The 23,951-nt window shown below is 38.9% G+C and overlaps 1 protein-coding gene across 5 annotated transcripts in view; it reads left to right on the forward strand.

The window, feature by feature from the left end:
* The window catches only part of LOC124555317 (dynamin-1-like protein), a 106,015-nt gene that overhangs the window by 56,437 nt on the left and 25,627 nt on the right, over positions 1-23,951 (forward strand). For 3 of the 5 annotated variants that reach the window (XM_047129195.1, XM_047129194.1, XM_047129193.1), the window contains exons 6-10: positions 3,725-3,825; positions 6,361-6,507; positions 6,731-6,894; positions 12,863-13,022; positions 20,222-20,455. In XM_047129195.1, the coding sequence (XP_046985151.1) occupies positions 3,725-3,825; positions 6,361-6,507; positions 6,731-6,894; positions 12,863-13,022; positions 20,222-20,455 (806 nt within the window). The remainder of the gene's footprint in view (positions 1-3,724; positions 3,826-6,360; positions 6,508-6,730; positions 6,895-12,862; positions 13,023-20,221; positions 20,456-23,951) is intronic. The other 2 variants (XM_047129196.1, XM_047129197.1) reach the window with 2 other exon arrangements.

Genomic DNA, 23,951 nt, shown 5'->3' on the forward strand with positions numbered 1-23,951 from the left:
GGAGGGCATCTGGAGGAATCTGTGCACTGATAACTTTAACACTCTTAGCACCAAAGTGCCGCCTAACACCACACTAGATGCAGCAGTCAGATTAGAGGCCATAGGAGGGGGAGTGTTCATTGCAGTTGAGAAAAATATTATCTCTGTTCAGGTCAAAGTTGAGTGTGACAGTGAAGTCATCAGGTTGCATGTAACAGGTGTAGATGAAATTAAGTTAATTGTAGGATGTTTTTACTGGCCACCCGATTCCGCTGTGGAGAGTCATTCAAAGAAAGTCTACGGTCAGTTGCATGTAAATACCCAGATCAAGCGGTTTTAGTTGGAGGTGACTTTAATCTGCCGAGTATAGTCTGGGATGTCTACGGGTTCATTGTGGGGGGTACAGACATAGTCATGCGAAATAATTTTGAACACGTTTTCTGAAAATTGTCTTGAGCAGCTAGCTTGGCAGCCCACACACAATGGAAATATCTTGGACAATGTAGCTACAAGTAGGCTAGATCTTACCGACAATGTCAGTATAGAAATGGGATTTAGTGATTACGATGTCATTATAGCAACTGTGATTATGAAAGTTAATAAACCAGTCAAGATGGCTAGAAGAGTGTTCCTGCTAGATAGAGTAGATAAGCAGTTACTGACATCCCACTTAGTGAACTGGCATCACATAGTTCCAGTAAGATGGATGTAGAAGAATTACAGGCAAAGTTTAAATAGATTGTAAATCATGGTCTAAAGATTCACGTGCCTAGGAGGTGGATAAAGGGTGGAAAAGACCTATTGTGATTTAATAACGAAATTCCGAAAATCCTGAGGAAGCAGAGGCTGTTGCACTCTAGGTTCAAAAGGGGACGCACAAATGGCGAAAAGCAAATGTTAGTAGAGATTGATGCATCTGTGAAAAGATGTCTGCTTGAAGCATACAACTACTGCCTCCATCACACCTTAGTAACAGGATTGTGGAAGTTGAAGATAGCGAAACAAAAGCTGAAGCTTTAAATTTCACATTCAAGATATTGTTCACACAGGAGAACTGTACAAACATACCATCATTTGACCATCAGACAGACTGCTGTATGGACGACATAGAAATAAGGGTACCTGGCGTAGAGAGGCAACTTCAAGATTTGAAAACAAACAAACCACCACATCCAGATGGAATCCCAGTTTGATTTTACAGAGTGTACTCGACGGCATTGGCCCCTTACTGAAGTTGCATATATTGTGAATCTCGTGCCCAGCACCAAGTCCCAAGTGACTAGAAAAAGCGCAGGTGACTCCAGCATATAAGAAAGGTAAAAGAATGGATCCTCAAAATTAAAGACCAATATCCCTAACTTCTGTTTGCTTCAGAATCCTTGAAAATATTCTCAGTTCAAATATACTTTCTTGAGGTTAAGAAGCTTATGTCCATGAATCAGCATGGTTTGAAAAAGCAACATCCATGCAAAACTTGGGTTGCCCTTGCCTCGCATGATATACTGCAAACTATGGATGAGGGCAGCAGGCAGATGCCGTATTTCTAGATTTCTGGAAGGCATTTGAACACTGTACCTCATTGCAGGCTGTTAACGAAGGTACGAACATATGGAATAAGTTCACAGTTATGTGAGTGGCTCTAAGACATCATAAATAATAGAACCCAGTGTGTTGTCCTCGACAGTGAATATTTATCAGAGACAAGGATATCATCAGGAGTGCCCCAGGGAAGTGTGATAGGACCCCTGTTGTTGTCTATATATATAAATTAATGATTTGGCAGATAGGGTGGGCAGTAATCTGCGGTTGTTTGCTGATGATGCCGTGATATACGGTAAGATGTTGGAAGTTGAGTGACTAGACGACTTAGACAAAATTTCCAGTTGGTGTGATGAATGGCAGCTAGTCTAAATCTGGAAAAATGTAAGTTAATGCAGATGAGTAGGAAGAACAAACCTGTAATGATTGGATACAGTATTACTAGTGTTGTTTAAATATATGAGTGTAACGTTGCAAAGTGATATGAGATGGAACAAGCATATGAGAACTGTGGTAGGGAAGCCAAATGGTCGACTTCAGTTTATTGGGAGAATTTTAGGAAAGAGTGGTTCACCTGTGAAGGAGACCACGTATAGGACACTGGGGCGACCTATTCTTGAGTACTGCTGAAGTGTGTGGAATCCATACCAGGTTGGATTGATGGAAGACTTCAAAGTGGTTCAGAGACAGGCTGCTAGGTTTGTAACCAGTAGGTTTGAACATCACATACGAGCTACGGAGATGCTTTGGGAACTCAAATGGGAACCCTTGGAGGGAAGGCGCCATTCTTTTTGAGAACCACTATTGAGAAAATTCAGGGAACCGGCATTTGAAACTGACTGCCTAACGATTCTACTGCCACCATCATACATGTATGGACTAAGAGGATAAGATATGAGAAATTAGGGCTCATACAGAGGTGTACAAGCAGATGTCTTTCCCTTGCTCTTTTTGCGAGTGGAACAGGAGGGGAGATGACTATCATCATGATAGTAATAAAATTTATACTGCCAGTTCTGAGTAAGGAGAATACAATGGCTGTTAAGCTGCATTCCCTGCCTCTTTGGAATTTGTATCAGTTATGGTGTTTAGTACAAAAGTTACTAGTTTACGCTTAATATGCTGGCACTTCATTCGGAGGAAGCTTTTTCGAATCCTGGTGGCGAAATGAATTTTTATCACTAGTATTTACCAAGATGATTGAGGGGAGAACTATTGGCGGTGTGAAGCTTTTAATTCCTGTACCTCCATGTAATTGAATGTTGGTGTGTACCATTTCTAAGTAACATACCTCAAATGTGACACTTAAATTCTGACTACTCCATGCAGTACTTTAGAGTGAGGCCTCTCCTGCTCCTGTGGTACTACTCAAGAGACATATGCTGTATGCCATAAGCTAGTTTTATCCTGTCCCTCCCTTTCATTTCCTATCTATCTGTAATGACAAAAAAACACACTATACTGCATAATTTCATCAGTCTTTAATGCGAAACTTGATGCTTCATCACACAATATAGATAAACATTTAATATTTCACATCTGTTACAGCAGTCCCTGTATGTAACTCCACAATTTTATGTTTGGGGAGGTGACAGTGTGAAATAATGTGTCTTTCCTCTGAAGGCTACCATTTTGCTGTAGAGTTGGGAGAGCCGTGGCACTCTCTTAGGAACTGCTGCTTGTGAAGTTAACTGTCTGCCTGCAGCATGTCTCGTAGTAGTCGCTCCACAGGGACTGGGTCAGAAATTGATAGTCCTTTGCCGGGGCACCAACATTTTTCTATTGTATTCTTTATATTCTTATCTGTTAAATTTATTTAACCTTTGTTCAATTTATCATTTGTATCATAAGTTTATAAAACTTACAAATAAAGTGTGTGATATATAGTGGAAAATGTAAACTTTTATCACTTTTGCTGACTCTTGTCTCCTAAGATTAAATAGGGACACTGGAGACCTTGATGTCCTTTTTAAAACCTAGATGTGAATGGGTCTTCCAAATATCTTACTACTCATACTTTAACCAACATATTTAAAACCACAGGATTTGCAGTGGGTCAGTGCACAGTGCTTTAGTTGAAGGTGAAAGGCCCTATCGTGTAATTGTTGCTTGTCTGAACATGTAATATTAACTAAATTTGCGTTTATAAAATTGCTGTTGCTGTGTTGATTTTGCTTCATTTTTATATTAAAAATGTCATTTTTAGGCACAGATGCAATTGACATACTCTGTGGCAGAGTAATCCCTGTAAAATTGGGGATCATTGGTGTTGTTAACAGATCCCAGCAGGATATAATGGACAATAAGGTAACAGAGCTGCTTGTGTAATTTAAGTGTAATATTTCCTTTATGTAATCTGAAATTTTAGTCACTGCCCTTACTATTCTTGCTACTTAATTTCACAGATACTGTCTGTACAGTTCCAGTTTTTATTAGTACAAACTGTTTAAACTTGCACCATTTTCAGCTTAAGTGCTTGGCAACTATACTTTCAAATTAAACTTTCACATTCTTCTAGCTATTACTTCACAGATATCTTATAACTACACACTGACATTTTACACCACGTAACATGAAAAACAGATATCTTATCACTACACACTGACATTTTACACCACGTAACATGAAAAACAGTAAAATGTTAGTAAGTTTTGCTGCACACTTAACACAGTGTACTAGAATAATGTTAATCCAAGATTTTACCTTATTTTATCCATTTTGGTTAGAGAACACCGCAGCTCTTTTCGTAAATTACACTGCAGGAAATACTGCAATCGGTCATAAGTTTTTTGAAATGATTTTATTGTACCATTACTGGTTTCAGACCTGAGCCCATCTTCAGATGGTAGTGCTGACTTCATTGCAAGTTTTACACGTGTATCTTCCTGGTAACCACTCTTCTACATATTATAAGACAGAGGTTTTATTTTCTTTTACAATCTATATTGTTCAGTGAATTGAACTAATAAGAGATGGCAGATAAACTCTACCTTTTATCTTGCATCTGTTCTAGGAAAGCTTTTGCACTTCAGTTGCAGACAAGATACTGAATTCTGTGCATACTTTTCTGATTGGTTCACACTGCAATAGACTTTAGTGTATTGTACTGTGCTAATAGTCTCTGCTGAGTAGGTACATCCCCTGATAGATTGCAAATCAAAGATATAGCTATAAAGTTGTGAGTATACGAAATAATGAACAATTAATGACTGATCATCTTTTTGACTTGACATTACGTATGACAAAGCTGACAGTAGCTAAAATTATGAAAGTCTGAAAAGCTGACAATCGCTTACCTTCAGGAGATGCAACTCCCATTACTGCTAATGCTAAAAAACATATTATTTTTAATTTTTGTAACTACACATTCCTTACTCAGAGAAGGGGAGAGGGTTAAAGTGCGACAACATTTAGGAACTCTGCATCAGAGTCATGGCTTTCATAGCTGCTGTGCATTCTAAACACAGAAAAAAATATTGCTAGAGAAGAAATCTGATGTTAGAGCTATTTGGGGAAGTTTAGTTCAGTCATTTGCAAAAGCTAGATCTTTGTATATTTGTGACAGAATTATGTTATCTGAGGAATTTTATGGTGAATGATGGAGAGCACATAGGTCTACAGCCAAAATCTGCATTTGCGTTTTTTTTTAATTTGTTAAGATACAACTTGTTTAGGTGTTGGTCAACAGCATGTATGAATTTAACAAAATGTATTACACTGTGCTGTCAGTGATAAATGATATTTATTCTGCTACCAGTTTTGGTCTTAAATCATCTTCAGTGGCAGCTTTGCACGTTGATAAGCCAAGATTGCCTGGACCAAAACCGGTAGCAGAATAAATATCACTAGCACAGTGTAATGCATTTTGTAAAATTCGTACATGCTGTTGACCAGCGCCTAAATAATATCTTCAGTTTACTGCCAAACACAGCAAAACAGACAATCTTGGCTAATCGACGTGCAAAGCTGCTGTTGAAGATGGTTTAAGACCAAAACTGGTAGCAGAACAAATATCAATATCACAGACAGCTCAGTGTAATGCATTTTGTAAAATTTTTTGGACATTTCGAATGCGGCCTTTCTAGAACTTGTCTTCAAGTCTGCTCACCAGTGCCTCCTCTCAAATTATTTAGTGTGAACTAGAGAAGGTCCTTCAGAAACACGCAGCAGTCGCAGCAGCTCGGGGATCCAAACTTTCATGGATATTTTGTTTAGCTTTTCAAAAGAGATTCACATAAGCACTAGAGCTGGGCTGTAAAGTGACAAACTGTTTTAATTTGGGACAATTAGCATACCAATTCGCTATTAATGCCCTCATTTTTTCAATTTTGATTGTAATGATGTATCCTGTTGCTGAAGAATAAGTGTACTTTATACCTACATTCATTCTCTTTTTACATTTGATGGATGACATCATTAGGAAATAATAAGTGCACAACTATCACTTCTTTGTGTCATTTGTTGCATTTAGATTTTGAGCAGCCTGTCATTCCTAGCATATGTTGGCAGAACCCCAAATGCTGAGTGTTGTGTCACTGTGTTAGACATACTGGAAACTTTCCCAATATGACTCTACTGCTAAAATTTTACAGGCAGTTGATGATGTAGTACCTACAATTTAGTTAATGTGATAGTAGATGTAGGAGGTATCTTTTTTGGGTGTATAAGACGCAATGTTTTCAGTTGCAGTTGTTACTGTGTGCCCAGACTGACCTTCATCTTAGTCTCTGACATTAAACTGCCGAAATGATATATATCAATTTGCAGTATATCTCTGCAGTAAGTGTAAAACAGATATCACATATTCAAATTATGGTTAAATTTGTTTTTTTACATTTTCAGTCAATAGCAGAATCGCTTAAAGATGAAGCAACATTTCTTCAGAGGAGGTACCCAACTTTAGCAAATAGAAATGGAACACCTTACCTTGCCAAGACACTTAACAGAATGCTGATGCATCACATACGTGACTGTTTACCTGATCTGAAGGTAGTTCTCTCATTTTAAATGTTAGAATGTACATATTTGTTAAAGGTGATTTTTTTTCCTTATAAACTTGTTACTATTAGCTCTCATTTCGTTGTTTCTTGGAACTTGCATTGACTTTTTTCCTCATCATTTTTAGTCATCCATAACTATAAATTTCATGCGAAGAAGAAAAAAATTGAGTTGATTGATTGATTTCTCTCTTTCTTTCTTTCTATTCATACAGACAAGAGTGAATCTTATGATATCACAGTTTCAAACATTACTTACATCATTTGGTGATGATGTGTCAGACAAGAGCCAGACACTACTTCAGATTATTACAAAGTTTGCTTCAGCCTATTGTGCTACTATTGAAGGAACTGCGAGGCACATAGAAACTAATGAATTGTAAGTACTTGCTGTATAATCATGCTTTATATTATGATGTAATTGGCACATTATTGGATAGTGCTGTGGTGTCACAGAAATAATGAAGATATAATTGAGCTTATCATGGTGTGGCCATCTTGAGTCGTGTTTTAGTACAGTTCACTTTATTTACCTCAGCTGAGCTATGAATTAGTTCCTTGAATGATCCCCCATTCATTTCCTCCATACCTCCATATATTCAAACACTTGCTGTCATCCTGCTCATGGTCCAGGTGGTGGCTGATGCAAGAGAGATTACCGCACAACATAGTACTCCATGGCTGAAAAATTTTATTGGGTATCACCATGGTCATTATCATCCTCCTCCTCCTCCTCCTCCACCCAAATCAAATTCTTTGAATAAGGTTCATGAGTATAGAATTAGTAGTTCATACTCCAGTATTAGGTGTGTCAGTGGAGAACAAAAGAATTGAGAAGATTGAATAACAGGACAGTATGTTAGTACATTTTGTGGAGAATGAAAAATACTGATAACTGAAAGCAATATAATGTGGTGTTCCCCTTGTTATTTCATCTCCTGCGAAGGGAATGCCACCATCTTCCTGTTGTGAACTGAATACGACCTGAAGATAGATGTACTGCTTGACAAGCCCTGTGTATCACAAGCTAAGATAGGATCTGACTGGCAAGATTCAAAGAAAAACTGTAGACCTCCTCAGGAAGAGTTCTGTTCCCACAAATTTCGTCCAGGGCCTGAGTCAGCAGGCTGTAGTCTCCCAAGATTGTACAGCATACGGAGGATTCAAAAGGATGGTTCCACTCTTTGCCACACTGTAAGGCCGGTATTACACTATCAAATTTCTTTGTCAAAGATTTGATCAAAGATGTGATCCAATATTCCGTCCAATATATTTGACAAAGATCTTTGACGTAGCGCTAGAGGGGGTATTACACTGTCATCAAACTTTTCGTCAAAGTTCAAGATGGCTGACAACAACTTGCTACAACCGCAGCAGCTCTACATACTCCAATTGCATTGTGTTCACATGTGGGAAAGAAGTGGGGGAAAAAATGGAACCATACATACGAGGTTGACAGTCTTAAAAGTCCTGGGATTACAACTTGATAATAAATTCAGTTGGGAGGAGCACACCACAGAACTGCGGAAAGGCCTTAACAAATCTATATTTGCAATTCGAGTGTTAGCAGACATAGGAAACATAAAAATGAAAAAGCTTGCGTACTTTCATTCCTTAATGTCATATGGGATAATATTTTGGGGTAAATCTTGAAGTCAAACAAGTTTTCAAGGTCCAAAAGCGTGTAATACGTATTATTTGTGGAGTAAATTCACGGACCTCCTGCAGAAACCTCTTCAAAGAACTGGGTATACTAACTACTGCCTCTCAGTATATTTACTTCTTAATGAAATTTGTCGTAAATAATATATCTCTTTTTCCAACAAACAACTCAGTTCATACATACAATACCAGGAACAAAAATGATCTGCACAAGGACTTAAAAGCGTCTGTGATCTATTCTGTTACTCGTTTTTATTCTCTGTGGGTGTTTTTAGTATTTGGAAAAAGGGACCGATGACCATCGCAGTCTGGTCCCTTTAATCCCACAAACCAACCAACTTACTTTAGTTCAAAAAGGGGTCCACTACTCAGGAACACTCATCTTCAATAATTTGCCAGGAAACATAAAAAATTTAGTTAGAAATAAAGATCAGTTTAAAAGGAGCCTGAAAGACTTACTACTGGCCAACTCCTTCTACTCCATTGGCGAAATTTTTAATAGAAACAAATGATGTATTGTATTTATTCATACTATTAGTATTGTTATTTCAGCTTAAAAAAACATCGACATGTTCCACATCCACGAGGCTCTCCTCAGCACGGATCTATGGAACGAAAAACTAATCTAATCTGGGTGAAGCCGTGGGTTTTACGACGACACGATAAAAGCATTCAACAAAACTTCTTACGTGAGCTTACAGTGGAAGACGTCAAGTTGTACATCAATTACTTAAGAATGGATGAGCATACATTTCTGTATGTGCTCAATGAAGTGTATCCTCATATCAGAAAGCACAAAATTCACTTAAGAACTGCTACATCTTCTGAAGACAGGCTCACTATAACACTCCCATTCCTTGCTACAGGAGAGGGTTATGTTAGGTTAGGTTAGGTTAGGTTAGGTTAGGTTAGGTTAGGTTAGGTTAGGTCAGGTCAGGTTAGGTCTCCAATCTTCTTAATCTATTTTTGGGCCGGCCGAAGTGGCCGTGCGGTTAAAGGCGCTGCAGTCTGGAACCGCAAGACCGCTACGGTCGCAGGTTCGAATCCTGCCTCGGGCATGGATGTTTGTGATGTCCTTAGGTTAGTTAGGTTTAACTAGTTCTAAGTTCTAGGGGACTAATGACCTTAGTAGTTGAGTCCCATAGTGCTCAGAGCCATTTGAACCATTTTTAATCTATTTTTGTATTCAGGGTGCCTCACGTTGTAAAGCGCCTCATCAGCTTCAGACATCTCTATTAATTTTGTAGTTGTCGCCACACACCCATTGTATTTACCGGCAATGGTTATAAAAACACTACAGACGACAGTACGCTGCAGCGATGCTAGCACTCCATGTGGTAACATGTCACATTGCAGTGAACAGAAGACAAGCGGTTTCTTTGATCAAATATACAGCGAGGCCCTAGATTTAATCAAATATTGGACGACATTTGACAAAGTCCCTATTACACTATCAAATATCTTTGACAAAGATATTGGACAAAGAAATTTGATAGTGTAGTACCGGCCTAAGCAACATTGGAGCACCTACCTATTTTGTGGGTAAACATCTTACTTCGGCGTTGCAATTTCTCATAGATGAAAGTGACAATCGTATTTAGACGATTTCTTAGGATGCTTGAATATGCTTAAACTAAAACAGTTGGATCTTTCAGTGAACTTCGATGTTGTATCCTTATTTACAAAAGTGCCTCTATGGGACTCATTAGAGCTTATTCACAACAGATTTTAGAAATACATTGTGACATTATCTAAACATATTCCTACCTCAAGGTATTTCTTATGTAATTCCAAGTAATTTGAACAAGTGTAAGTTGTGGCCATGGGAATCTGTAGTTCCCAATGTGCCCAACTATTTTACGGAAGACTTTGACGGACATGCACTTCAGGTGGCAATTCCCCCAACCTTCCTGCTTCTGGCGCTTTGTAGGTGATGTGGCCCCATGAAATAGACAAACTGTGTGTGTTTCTTCAACATTAGAAATCACTCCATTTGAATATTCAGTTATCCATGGAAGTGGAGAGAGGTGACACCCTACCACTTCTGGGTGCTACGGTTAGAAGAAAGGTCGATGGAGCTCAAGACACAGGTATTGCAAACTCCCTCTCACAGGACGTTATTTGCAGGCCAAAAGCTGTCATTACCCTCCACAGTGCAGTAGTGTCTACGTTCCTATTTGCATAGAGCACATGTGGTCTCAGATCCCAACAGCCTGCTAAGTGAGCTGCGACACCTAAGATAAGTGTTCCAACAGAATAGTTATTTTGATAAACAGTTATACAACGTATTATGAAAGGCAAACACAACTCGCACACACATGCCCAATGTCTATGGCAGAGACAGTGGTGTGTGTGTGTGTGTGTGTGTGTGTGTGTGTGTGTGTGTGTGTGTGTTTGGGGGGGGGGGGGGGGTGTTACTCTGAAAGAAGGCTTTTTTTGGCTGAAAGCTTGCTTGTTTAGCAGTCTTTTTGTTGTGTCTGTCTGTTACTCTGCATCTCAATTGTGTGTTGAATATCAATCTGTCCTTTTCATAATATTGTCACTATTCCATCCTGGATATTCCATTGTTTGATATGTAATGTATTCTGACCAAAGTGAATTCATTGTTGGGGTGTGAATGAACATGCGGAGGCATCCACTGCAATTGCCTTTGATGGCATGTTTTCGAGAATTGAAGGGGTCCTCAAGAAATAAAGACACTTAGTGTGTTTTTTGTCCGCCAGCAAAACAGTAGAACTTCTTACAATTTTAGAAAACGGGGTCTACTTAAGATCACTTGCCGGTATAGGAAGCCAGACATGTCACACTGTGCAAGAATGTTGTGCTGAACACTGGTATGACATACACGCGTGGGCCAGCTTGACAAATCAGCTGTGGTGGAACACTGCCTGAATATGGAGCATTGTATGGTCTATGAAAAGACTGAAGTTTTATGCTCAGCAAGTTTTATGCCCAGCAAGTTTTATGCCCAGCAAGTTTTATGCTCAGCATCATCATTCTGCAATTGTATTTTTGAGGAGGCCATACTTATCTGTACAGCAGACAATTTTATCAACAAGGATGTGAATTTTATCGAAGCACTGCTTGAAATCCAGCACTGGCTGCCAGTAAATCAAAATGGGGAGAATCAGGGACTTCAGATTTTTGACCTGACACAGCACATTGCTGACAGTTAATTTAACTTTCAACCACAGCAACATCTGGCAACACAGTCATTATCCACTGCACGCTTGCAGAAAGCCTTTCTTCAGCACTCAGCAGGGGACACAATGAGCAGTACTTCTGTCCAGTTGTGAGTGCCTCTCTGTGTGTGCCATATTCCAGCCCCAGGCCTTGACAAATTTTGATGCTGCTGTGCAAGTATCATCAGTCACATCTGGCAGCAGTAAATACCACAATATTTACAACCTGAAGATATTAAACAGTTGTTTTGGTGAAATACTGTTGGATGTCCATAAGGTTATCCAGTGGCATACCTGAAAACTGTATTACCAACAGATCTGCGAGGAAAGTCTGAAAAATTATAAGCACTTATGCACTGAGGAAAACTACAAGTGAACGCGTGATCCATAAAAATCTGTGGACATGGACTTATTTTTGATGGTTTACAATATTGTTACAGAATACCAGAGGGCAGGATCTATCAGATCCTATGTTCTTAACTTGAAATATTTGAGGATGACTAATACTTTCTTTGATTTTTGGTTGATATTTCAGTAATATGGGGGCAATTTTCATTCTAAAATCATGTTTCTAATAGTTTGCTGTGACTTCCCATCATGCAGTGTCAAATTTAGTTTGGTTTTCTTGTGTCAACGGATAGAATTTCTTAATAGTTCAACAATAAACATAAATTGCTACAGTCTATCATTTGTAGGTGGAATGAGGGGAAAAAATAGATGTTTTATACACAGTCATAGTGAAAGACAAACCTGAAGAGGTCGCAGCAGTGTCATAGTGGGGACAGAAAACATATTATACTCATCACACAAAAGGTAAGAAAAGAACTGCTGAATCACAATGTGAAAACACACGCGTGTGAATCAAAGCAAATCATAATGTATGCATAAAAATTGGTAGCTGATTTATGCAGGTTGTTCACACAACCATGAATGTGTACCAACATTTTTATGGATAGGATTTTGTGTTTTTTGTGGGTTCATGTGCAGAATTTGTGGTAATAAATTACAAGATAACATCCAGTATCCATGTGACTTGTTGGAATTCACAAATGACATTGGATCTCTGATAAAATTTCAGTTGCAGTACAACCAGCCTTGTAGAACCAAATGAATGTACTGTCGAAGATATGCTGTAGGATAGATGGGAACAAGCAAGTGTGAATATAATGGCTCAGCCACACTGTGCAAAATGCAGAATTGTCTGATACTAAAATATATCATTACTGAGAAGAGGAATAGATGTTAGTGATAAAAACTGTAGTGTAAAAATTATGTTGCTTGACTTGTAAATGCCAAACTAGATATCTGAAATGAATACGGTAGTTCATTCAGTTACAGTGTACCATTCTTGCAGAAGTGAAAGTTTCAGCTCCATGTGCATAGCATTCTTTGTTAAAGTTATATTTTAACGTTGATTTGAAGTGTTTGAAGGGCAAAGTAGTTCCATAAAAGGAGGTTTAAAAAATAGTTTTGTGAATGGTTTTTGTGATAATTTTCTTGCAGATGTGGTGGTGCTCGGATGTGTTTCATTTTCCACGAAACTTTTGGGAGAACTTTGGATACAATTCACCCATTAACAGGCCTTAGTAAAATGGATATATTAACAGCAATTCGTAATGCAACAGGGCCTCGACCAGCATTGTTTGTTCCAGAGGTTTGTAAAGTAAATATTATTTCACATACATATTTAGTGATTCTGATGTTAAAACTATTCCACATTTTATAATACTTGAGTGGTGATTTGCCCGGATTAATTTGAATTTTTGGAAAAATTGATTTTTACCGAGAAAAGCTCTGAGAATATGGAGTTATTCTAAGAGACTGGTGGAATCTTTCGAATTTTGAGCTGTTTGTTGAATACTGATTGAAGGGTGCTTTGAATAATGTGTTACAAATTCCAGAATGTATTTTTGCTCTGTAGGGGAATGTGCGCTGATTTGAAACTGTGCTGCAGAGTGAAAATTCATTATGGAAACAATCCCCCAGATTGTGACCAAGACATGTCTGTGCAGTATTCTTTTTTACAGGAGTGCTATTCCCACAAGGTATGCAGGAGAACTTTTGTGAAGTTTGGAAGGTAGGAGATGACATACTGTTTTGGGAGTAAAACTGTTAGGGCCAGTCATGAGTTGTGCTTGGATGGCTCAGTGGGTAAGAGCACCTGCCTGCAAAAGGTAGGTCATAGGTTTGAGTCCTGGTCCGGCACACAGTTTTAATCTGCCAAGAAGTTTCATGTTCTAAATGATCGAGAAATTACAGTTTGGAGAACAAGGAGTTGTAGAGTTGCTGTGTAAAGGAAGGGGAACCGTGCATTGAGTTTTCATAGAGTGTTTTATTTGGTAGTAACCAGCTCAGTGTGTTAACCAAGGTCACTTTTATTTTTAGAAATGTTCACCACCGACATTATTTGCCATTATATCTTCATGTTTCCAAGTGATATCTCGTACTTGAATTCTCCATAGTCTATTCAAAGGTGCTTCCATAGTAAGGAGCATGTAAAGCGTTTGTCAAAAAATTTGTGTGGCAAACATTCCTTCAGTACCATTCAGCTTAATTGTTGGCAAAAGCTGCAAGTAGTCTTGATCCCAATCTGATTGGAACATGTACTGATTTGAGAGAAAACAGTTGGATAAAGTTACTGCAGTACTTAAGGAAAGAATTGACTTGGAAGTTCTGTAACGGTTGCTGTAGTGCAAGAGTTCCAATAACTTTTAACACACCAAGAAGAATTTTAGACATAGTGTCCATAACACAGGCCAACAAAAAATATACTTTTGGATAGTAGCTTAATCTCATGGTTTATTATATTCTGAATCCTTATCTGACATTAGTTTTGTTTCTGTCACTTATGATATTGCCACAGTGTGACTTCGTTATAAACTATAAAATGAACAAAACACACACACAACTGTAATTACAAATAATTTAATTTTTCAATATACACAAAGGTAGTTTCAAAGTACAACTGTAGAAAACCCTCTTTCTTACATAGGAGTATGTGTCCATTGGCTTACATTTCCCTACTGTTCTCTCCTTAAAGCATCTAATGTAGCTTTTTCTCTGATGAATTACCTGTTCCACATCTTTCTGAAGTGACCAAAAGTAGTCTCCCATGATACTGTCATTCCACCAGCCCTGATACTATCTTCCCATCACTTCAGTGTCCTGTAAATGTTCCTCTTATTTCTTATTAGCAGCACTCAGTTTTTTTTCTTTTAGGTGACTGTGCCTTGGGTGAGTCTTGAGGTTAATCAAATCACCCAATCTTTTGGGCTTATCGAGAATATTGGCTGCAGCACAAAGATGATGTGGGCCCTTATTGTTGCATAAGAAGTTCCAGCAAGAAGCTCCTTAGCTGAAACCACCTTCATTAACGCACCCTCTCTCTCTCTCTCTCTCTCTCTCTCTCTCTCTCTCTCTCTCTCTCTCTCTCTCTCTACCTCTACCTCTACCTCCCTCCCTCACTCACTCCCTCCCTCCCTCCCTCTCCCTCTCACAGACTGTTTGTATTCAAAGTATGAGTCAAATGTCATTTTTCGAATTTCAGGTCCAGTGATGTGTCTCTCTTCCAATTTTGCACCAGATGGATGAGGAAACATCCCACAGAGACACTTGAAATACTCCCTATGTCACTGGAACAGCAAAATCTGAATATCGTCCCCCCCCCCCCCCCCTCCTCTCCACAACAGTTGCATAGCATACCTTATGCTGTATCCTTGCAAAGTTTGATAAGCCTACTTTCCTTACAAAAATTGTAATGTTCCTGATGTTTATTAGTCACAAATTCCCATGAAACATAAAAAGTACGTATAATGAAAATCACAGAAAATGCATGTTTGTACATTTGAGAGTTGCTACTATAAAAATAAAACCAAGAAAACTCCAGGTAGAAAGCTCAGAATCGTAGGAAAAACAGATTGTTACTTACAGTAAAGAAGTTGCAGACAGGCACAATTAAGACACATAAAGCTTTCTGCCACAGCCTTCATCAGTGAAACACACACACACACACACACACACACACACACACACACACACACACCATTCCTACCCATGAGAGCAAGCACACCACATGCAAACATGGTCGCCAACTGCGGCATCTGGGCATTCCAGCTGGAGATGCTGGAGTTGGCGGTCGGTGTGTGCATGTGGTGTGCTTGCCTGTGTGTATAAATGGTATGTATCTCTCTTTTACTGATGAAGGCTGTGGCCGAAAGCTTTATGTAAGCGTCTTTTAATTGTGTCTGCCTGCAAATTAATATATATTCTTTACGGTTGTTAGTATAAAAGTACATTTTTTGTTATATTAGATTTCAGCACACTACAAACCACCATGATAAGCCACTGTCATTAAGGAAGTTCCTTTCACTGTTGGCCTTTGTAATCATAAATTCAATCCTCAGTCAGTCAGTAAGTCACTTTTTATTTTTACTTAGTGGCTGGTTTTGATGTTATTCCATCACTGCTGCCTAATTGCCACTGATATAATATATTTATCTATGAACTGTCTTTCTTCATTTCATTGTAATGCTGCATTTGCACTTTCTTTGACCCAGTAATGGAACTGTGGAACTGACCAATAGAGCCCATTTTGTTATGAGATATTATACACTAATTAAAGTTGTTTTCAAAAAGCATTTGCTTAGTATGATGATAGGGTAGATGTTGCAATCAGTATATTTAAATTAAGATTTTTATTAGTTTGACTTGCGTTATTTATATGTATGATTTTATCACTCATATTATTATTGTCGCTGAATTATTCTTTATGCTATTTGATATTTCATGTAACTTAAAAATGCGGTATCAATTATCGATACAGAAATCGTAAGTCAATAGACTGTGATCTTTGATCAGCAACGTGATTTTGGCCACTTGTGTTATGGCCGTGCTCGAGAATTGTTATTTTTTGTGTGTTTCTCGATAAACATGTGCTATCCACAATGTGTGTGGTAATTAAATTTTGTGATTTGAGATTGTGAAATTTACTAAATTACTTTAGTGTTCAAAGTGCTGACAATAAATACGTGTTTTTTCTAAACAAAAAATCGTGAAATCCTGCTTCATGATTTCCATAGTCATTCAGAGCAGCAAAGGAATCAATCATCGCATAGCCAACGAAGGCACATGTACAATGGGTATTCAGCAGCATCAAGATAAGTGACATCATGATCATCTCTGCAAATTACTTTACATCCATTAGCCACACCATAACTGTGTTTTTATGGAAATAACTTTGCATTGTAGTAGAGAGGGTCCATGATAACCCACAATAATTTTCTTTTTAATAGTTGATCTGAAGATCCTTATTTGACCAAAATGGGCCACCAACTACAAATAAAAAGTGATTATGACTCTTTTAAGATCTGCTTTACACCAAAGAATCTGCGATATCTTTTACATTGCAAGAAACAACACTTTGTTTGCATGTGTTTCACTTTTTTGCAAGAAACATAGGTGGTGGTGGTGGTTAGTGTTTAACGTCCTGTCGACAACGAGGTCATTAGAGACGGAGCTCAAGCTCGGGTTAGGGAAGGAGTGGGAAGGAAATCGGCCGTGCCCTTTCAAAGGAACCATCCCGGCATTTGCCTGAAACGATTTAGGGAATCACGGAAAACCTAAATCAGGATGGCCAGAGGTGGGATTGAACCGTCGTCCTCCCGAATGCGAGTCCGGTGTGCTAACCACTGCGCCACCTCGCTCGGTAAGAAACATAGGTTTCTGGTTCCTAGTCGATACCCTAGTGTGGCTTGGAACCAGCAACCTATGTCCTTTGTCTTGTGGAGTAAAAATCAAGTTAAATAAAATCAAAAGGATGTGTGTTCCTGTGTATTAATTCCATTGTTTCATGAAAAACTGACAGTCAAGTCAATTAACCTTTTGCTGCTAGCAGATATCCTCTCTGCATTCCGTGCTGAGGTTGTCTTTTGTTATGGCTATACTGCTCGCCAAATGCCGGTGCCTGTGTTGAGAGACTGCATTCTGGCCATATGAAATACTTAACATATGATTTGTCAAAAACTGTTGGGTGAAAAAAAAATTGATTTTTGCGCATTTTGCAGTACGATTTCTTCACTTGCCTAAGAATTGAATTTCTTTTCGTTATCCACCATACTTTTTGCGCCACATCAACTTAAGTAAAACATTGCACGAAATTTTAAAGAGTTCACAGGGGCAAAAACACACTGCGTAAACTTTACTTATGGTTGATTTTAGCTGATACATTTCAGTGAATGAAATGCAGATTAAGATACCAAAATTTTATTTAAAACTTCGTGCAGAAAAGTATTCCATTTGGTTCTGAAGTTTTTGGGTTTCTGAAGGACAGTCGCATGTGATGCATCCATTCATGTCATTGCACATTGCAAATTGTGTTCATAAGAACCATCATATCTCATAAACAATTCAAAATATTAAAATGAGATATTCTGCAAATCATAGTATGCGATGAGGCACATATGTTGTATGATAAATACTTGAAACTTTTTAATTCCCTGAGATATCAAAGTAGTTTGTCCGTAGCACTGCAGGAAAACCCAAGAGCTGCATGTATGCATGTCCATAGAACCTGGGGAATGGTGTAAAAGGATGTTTATACATTTCCAAATTAGCAAAACAGTTAACATAATTGACACATTCAAAACCTTCAGTTGCATAAAAACATTTCTGGATAGCTCTTCTTGACATAAATAAATAAATTGCAGGCAATGTTGTTAGAAGATAGTGCGGCTTCTAAGTGAATACAATACGTTATTGCTTTTGGAGAAATAAGAGCAATCGATGTACACACATCAAAAAAAGTTTTGCATCACCCCGGTTCCCAGAACTCCTGAAGATAGACGTTGCATGTAGATATTGTATCACAGACTCAGTCCCTTTGACTGTTCACAGATGTCACTAAACCTGCCCAAAGATGTAAACAACCTTGCATGAGCAGTGCCTATTAGACAGAGGGGGTCCAACAGCCCCATTCATTCCACCAGGAAGAAGATACGCGGCTCGTGTTGTGTGTAGTTCAACCATGCCTAGACAGCCAATACTGCAGTTTGATCGCGTACACGTTGTTACTTTCTTCCAGGAAGGGCTTTCAACAAGGGAAGTATCAAGGAGTCTTGGAGTGAACCAAAGCAATGTTGTTCGGGCATCGAGGAGAAACAGAGAGACAGGAACTGTCAATAACATGCCTCACTCAGGCCGCCCAAGGGTTATTACTGCAGTGGATGATCGCTACCTACTGATTATGGCTCGGAGGAACCCTGACAGCAACGCCACCATGTTGAATAATGCTTTTCGTGCAGCCACAGGACATCGTGTTATGACTCAAACTGTGCGCAATGGGCTGCATGATGCACAATTCACTCCCGACGTCCATGATGAGGTCCATCTTTGCAACCACGACACCGTGCAGTGTGGTGCAGATGGGCCCAACAATGTGCCAAATGGACCACTCAGGATTGGCATCACGTTCTCTTCATCGATGGGTATTGTATATGCCTTCAACCAGATAAACGTCGGAGACATGTTTGGAGGCAACCACCATATCGGCAGTATATTGGCAAAGCATTCGTCTTCATGGATGACAATTCGTGCCCCCATCGTGCACATCTTGTGAATGATTTCCTTCAGGATAACGACATCACTCGACTAGAGTGGCCAGCATGTTCTCCAGACATGAACCCTATCGAACTTGCCTGGGGTAGATTGAAAAGGGCTGTTTATGGACGATGTGACCCACCAACCACTCTGAGGGATCTACTCTGAATCGCCGTTGAGAAGTGGGCCGATTTGGACCAACTGTGACTTGATGAACTTGTGGATAGTGTGCTACGATGAATACAGTCATGCATCAATGCAAGAGGAGGTGCTACTGGGTATTGCGAGGTACTGGTGTACCACACTCTGGACCAACACCTCAGGAGGTCTCGCTGTATGGTGGTACAACATGCAATATGTGGTTTTCATGAGGAATAAAAAGGGTGGAAATGATGTTGATGCAAAACTTTTTTTGATGTGTGTGTGTGTGTGTGTGTGTGTGTGTGTTTTGAGTCATAGGTTAACTCAGAATCCCCACTTATAACTGATGTGGCAAATCAAAAACTTCAGTTTGTGACCATGAGAACATGGAGAAATTAAGAATTTCGAGTTGGTTATCTGAGAGAAATCTTCTGGTTGGATAAAATTAGCACCCTGATTAGTGGAAAATTATATTTTGATTGAGACTTGATTTAGTTGTGAGATAGAAGGTTGTATATGCGGTTGGAAGTAATATTTCATGCAAATGAATGCTGATAACAAGAGTACTGGATGGTCCTCATTAGTTGGCAGACATGATATTCATTTAAATTTGCTACATATAAAAATGCATTTTCCATTTGTGTATGTATGACTAGCATAAAATATTAGACTACACCCTATGTGAAGTCAGTCTCATCTTTTCTTTATAGTATCTGATTTTTGGAACTTCAGTGGTTTTCTTTGTCTATTTGCTTTAGTTGTTTACGTTTCTTTTAACATTGCAGTTTTTATCTGTGAGTTTTTTTCTTTTAGCAACCTCAATGCCCCGCCACCCTTCTTTCATACGAGCTTTGGTGTTCACTCATTGAATTTCATCAGTATTGCTTTTTTTCTGTGTTAAAGCATTATATTTCTTTTTTAATATCATTTACAAATTAGACCAACATTCTGTGTTACTGTTCGAACATACCAGTTCCGTGCACTCTTTTTAAGTTTCCTTTCACTTCCGTTGTTTATGCTTATTAGCAGAAAATTGTACTGTGGAGCCAAATTTTTAGGGAAAAATCACTTTTTTATGTTAATGAACGTGGCCAGTACTGCTGACAGGTCATGTCAGGTGAAATTTAGTGTATAATGGTGTTCCAGATATCATTTGAACTTCTTGTGAAACGCCAAATTCGACGCCTTGAAGAGCCTGCTCTTCGTTGTGTTGAATTAGTCCATGAAGAAATGCAGAGAATTATCCAACACTGTGGTTCTGAAGTCCAGCAGGAACTAATGCGCTTCCCTAGGCTTCATGAAAAAATCGTGGATGTAGTAACTCATTTGCTGAGACGAAGACTACCAGTCACGAATCAGATGGTATGAAAACAAGCTGAATATATATTATGTTATGTATGTAGTGCTATGATACTGCAAAAATGTTAGACTAATCTTGGTTTTTCTTTTATATGTGTTAATTTTATGTAAAAGCTTTTGCTGGTTCACAAGAGTTGTAAAAAGTTTAAAAATATTGTGTAATGTTGTCAGTAGAGTCAGGGCTATACAGTGTAGATAAATGAAGGAACTGGGTACTATCATAACCTGCATCTTGTGTTAGAATTTTATGTAGTGACCTTTGTTTTTTAATTCCCTATCAGAAAATCTAACTTTCCCCTGTCTACATGGATTGGCTGAGAAGTGAAGCTATCATGTAAGTGATTTCTGGTGGTATCAGCTGATAGGTTGTTAAATTGAGAGAGAGAGTGCAAAAAATTGGACTGTGAAAAAAAACTGATACTTTGTACGGGTGCTGATGACCACGCAGATTGGCGCACCACAAACCAATCATCATCATCATCATCATCATCATCATCATCAAGAGGTCTGTGGTTCTATTCCCTGTCAGAGCCTCCAGACCTCCAGATATGGATTTTCTGTGGTTACCGTAAATTGCTTAAGGAAAATTCTGATGCATTTTCCATTAATTACCATTCCCAATCATAGGTTTATTCACCTACCCACAACTGTCTGTGCTGATCACCACCTGTTTATCTCAGTAAACCAAAATGGCAAGTACTAATCCTCTTTGAAACGTTCCTGGATCATTGCATGTCATGCCAACCAGAAAAGAGCATTACCCTGCGCACCATCTTGGATTTGGATGAAACTTGGCTTACGTGTTCTTCCTATGAAGATAAGCAACCACACCAAATATTAGCATTTATAACTGTCTGTTACTGTGTTATGCCACCTTAAAGTTAGGAAATTTTGCCATTTTTAACACTGTGATTGCACAAAATGACACTTCTGAACATTTTGAAAATAAACTACTATTTTAAATTTATCATCCAAACTGTGAAATTTGGTGATTAATAATTTCTGTGGTAAAGATTGGTGCAATGCTGCCCCATGTGGTACGAGCATTCCCATTCTCAGGTGCCCCTTGTCACATTTGCTGGCAGGTGCGGGTAGTTCAGGTCACCATATGGTCAGATTGCACAAGTTTTGTCCATGCGCAAGCTGATTGAGCATCTCTGCCTTGTGCACTCTACCAGTACAGTATGATTGTGTATGCTATGGCCTGGCTGCTTGACTGCCCACGTAGCAGCTGTATGCCCTTTCCTATACACCTGTGCCTTGTCTGCCTGAATGCCTTAATGCTGGCACTCAACGTGTTGTGGTCTACTGTAGTATAGGAATGTGAAGATAAATAACTCACATTTTTATGTAAAATCATCAAGAAAAAGAAATTTAGACTTATAGCTTCGTATTTTATTTTATAAAAAACTTAGTTCACCATTATATTGACTCTCACTTAAAGGAAAAGAGAGAAATTCTCCTTTCTGTAAATCGTTGCAACTAGCCCCAAAACTGGTTTTAGGTTACTTTATGAAAAGTTACTTTTACTGGTTTTGAAATGATGGAATTCATCATTAGACAGCGTGCATGCATTCATAAAAAGCAGGTTACGTTGGTTTGCAGGTGGGTTGCCATAGGTTAAATGGTAATTCTCAGTTACAGAAGTGTAAGAATGATGGTTATGCTACAGACTAGTGTGTTAGAATGCAACTTAACACCCCCACCCCCTCTCTCTCTCTCTCTCTCTCTCTCTCTCTCTCTCTCACTCACTCTCACACACACACACACACACACACACACACACACACACAAATAATGGTAATTTATTTTTAAAATGTTAACAAGTGTCATTTGTGTCATCACAGTGTTAAAAACCATAAAACTACAAAAATCTGAAGTTCCATAAAAAGAAGACAGATATAAAGTACTAACATTTGATATTGTCATTTATTTTTCTAGAGAGAACTGAATGTGTAAGGTGGCATGGTGGTTAGCACACTGGACTCATACTCTGGAGGATGACCGTTCAAATCTGTATCAGGCCCTTTTAGGTTTTCTGTGATTTCCCTAAATCGCTCCAGGCAAATGCTGGGATGGTTTCCTTGAAGGGCATGATCAATTTCCTTTCCCATCTTTGAAACATGTCAACCTTGTACTCCATCTCTAATGACATCGATGTCAACGGGATGTTAAGTCCTCGTCTTCCTTCCTTCGTTTGGAGAATAAATAAGCCAAGTTTAATCAAATCTGAGACTCTAGGGGAGAATTTTTTGTGGTGGAATTGACGTGGAAAAGAGAGGAGTGCTTTGAAGAGGACTAGTACTTGCCATTTTGGTGCCTCTACATGGTAAGCAGATGTTTTTCAGTACATACAAGAGCCCTGCAAGTCTGTCATCCAAATAAACCTGGGGTGGGGCAGATAATCTAAAGGATACACCTTACGCATGCTAATCTTGACTCAATGGTAATATTTTTGTTTTTACAAAACTTCTTCCCATAATTGTACTTTGGGCAATAAAACAAAATCCATGCTGCGCAAGATAAATAACATTGTTAATTGCTGCCAGTAGAAAAATCTCGAATGCTTGGTGTTCTGCAGCTTACATCTTCTATACACGGTGAGCTGCACTAGAAATGAAAATTGTTTTGTGGGTTTATAACCCATCAGAACCATATTATATGTTTCTAGAGCAATTGCATGCTCGTCAGTTAATATTACATGATTTGAAATGTGTTCTATAATATAGTACACAGTTTCTCATATATGTTACTGCTGTCAAGTTTTAGGCAGTGATCATTCTTGATAATGTTTGACAGTTAGAGTAAACTGCGCAAGATAGCCCATTGTGGCCAATTACTGTGCCCCACCAAGAGAATATCTGCTCTTGTGGACCAACACCTACTGCCTGTTATCAGTAACCTGTGCTCCTATATAAACAACACTAACCATTTCCTGTTCTGACTCTCCACAGTTCCTGATCCTGTACATACCACACAGCACCCTGCTTGTCATTGTTGATGCCATTCCTCTGTTCACTAACATCCCCAACGCCAGTGGCCTTGCCACTAGTGAACACTATCATTCCCAACGTCCTTCTGACTCCAAACCTACAACCTCCTTCATATCCTCGCCCACAATTACTTCCCTTTTGAAGCAAATCCATGTTACAGCAGTGCGTACCAGCATTGCACCAGGCTGTGCCAATCTGTTCATGGATCATCTAGAGGCATTCTTCCTAATCACCCAGGATCCCAAATCCCTAACCTGGTTCTGATTCACGGATGACGTCTTTGTGACCTGCACTGAGGGTAAGGACACCCTATCCATATCCCTCCAAAACCTGAACACCTTCTCCCTGTGACTCAGTGCCACCCAGGACTGAAGCAACTGAATCATATTCTCTGTCAGGGTTTCAATTGCCTCTCTTCAAACCTTGAAATGAGGAATATCCTACCCACTATACTTCCCACCCTCTCCCACAGTGGTATTTTGCCACCCACCAAATCTGCACGAGAT

Source organism: Schistocerca americana, chromosome X (assembly GCF_021461395.2).
Source record: "Schistocerca americana isolate TAMUIC-IGC-003095 chromosome X, iqSchAmer2.1, whole genome shotgun sequence".
NCBI lineage: Eukaryota > Metazoa > Arthropoda > Insecta > Orthoptera > Acrididae > Schistocerca > Schistocerca americana.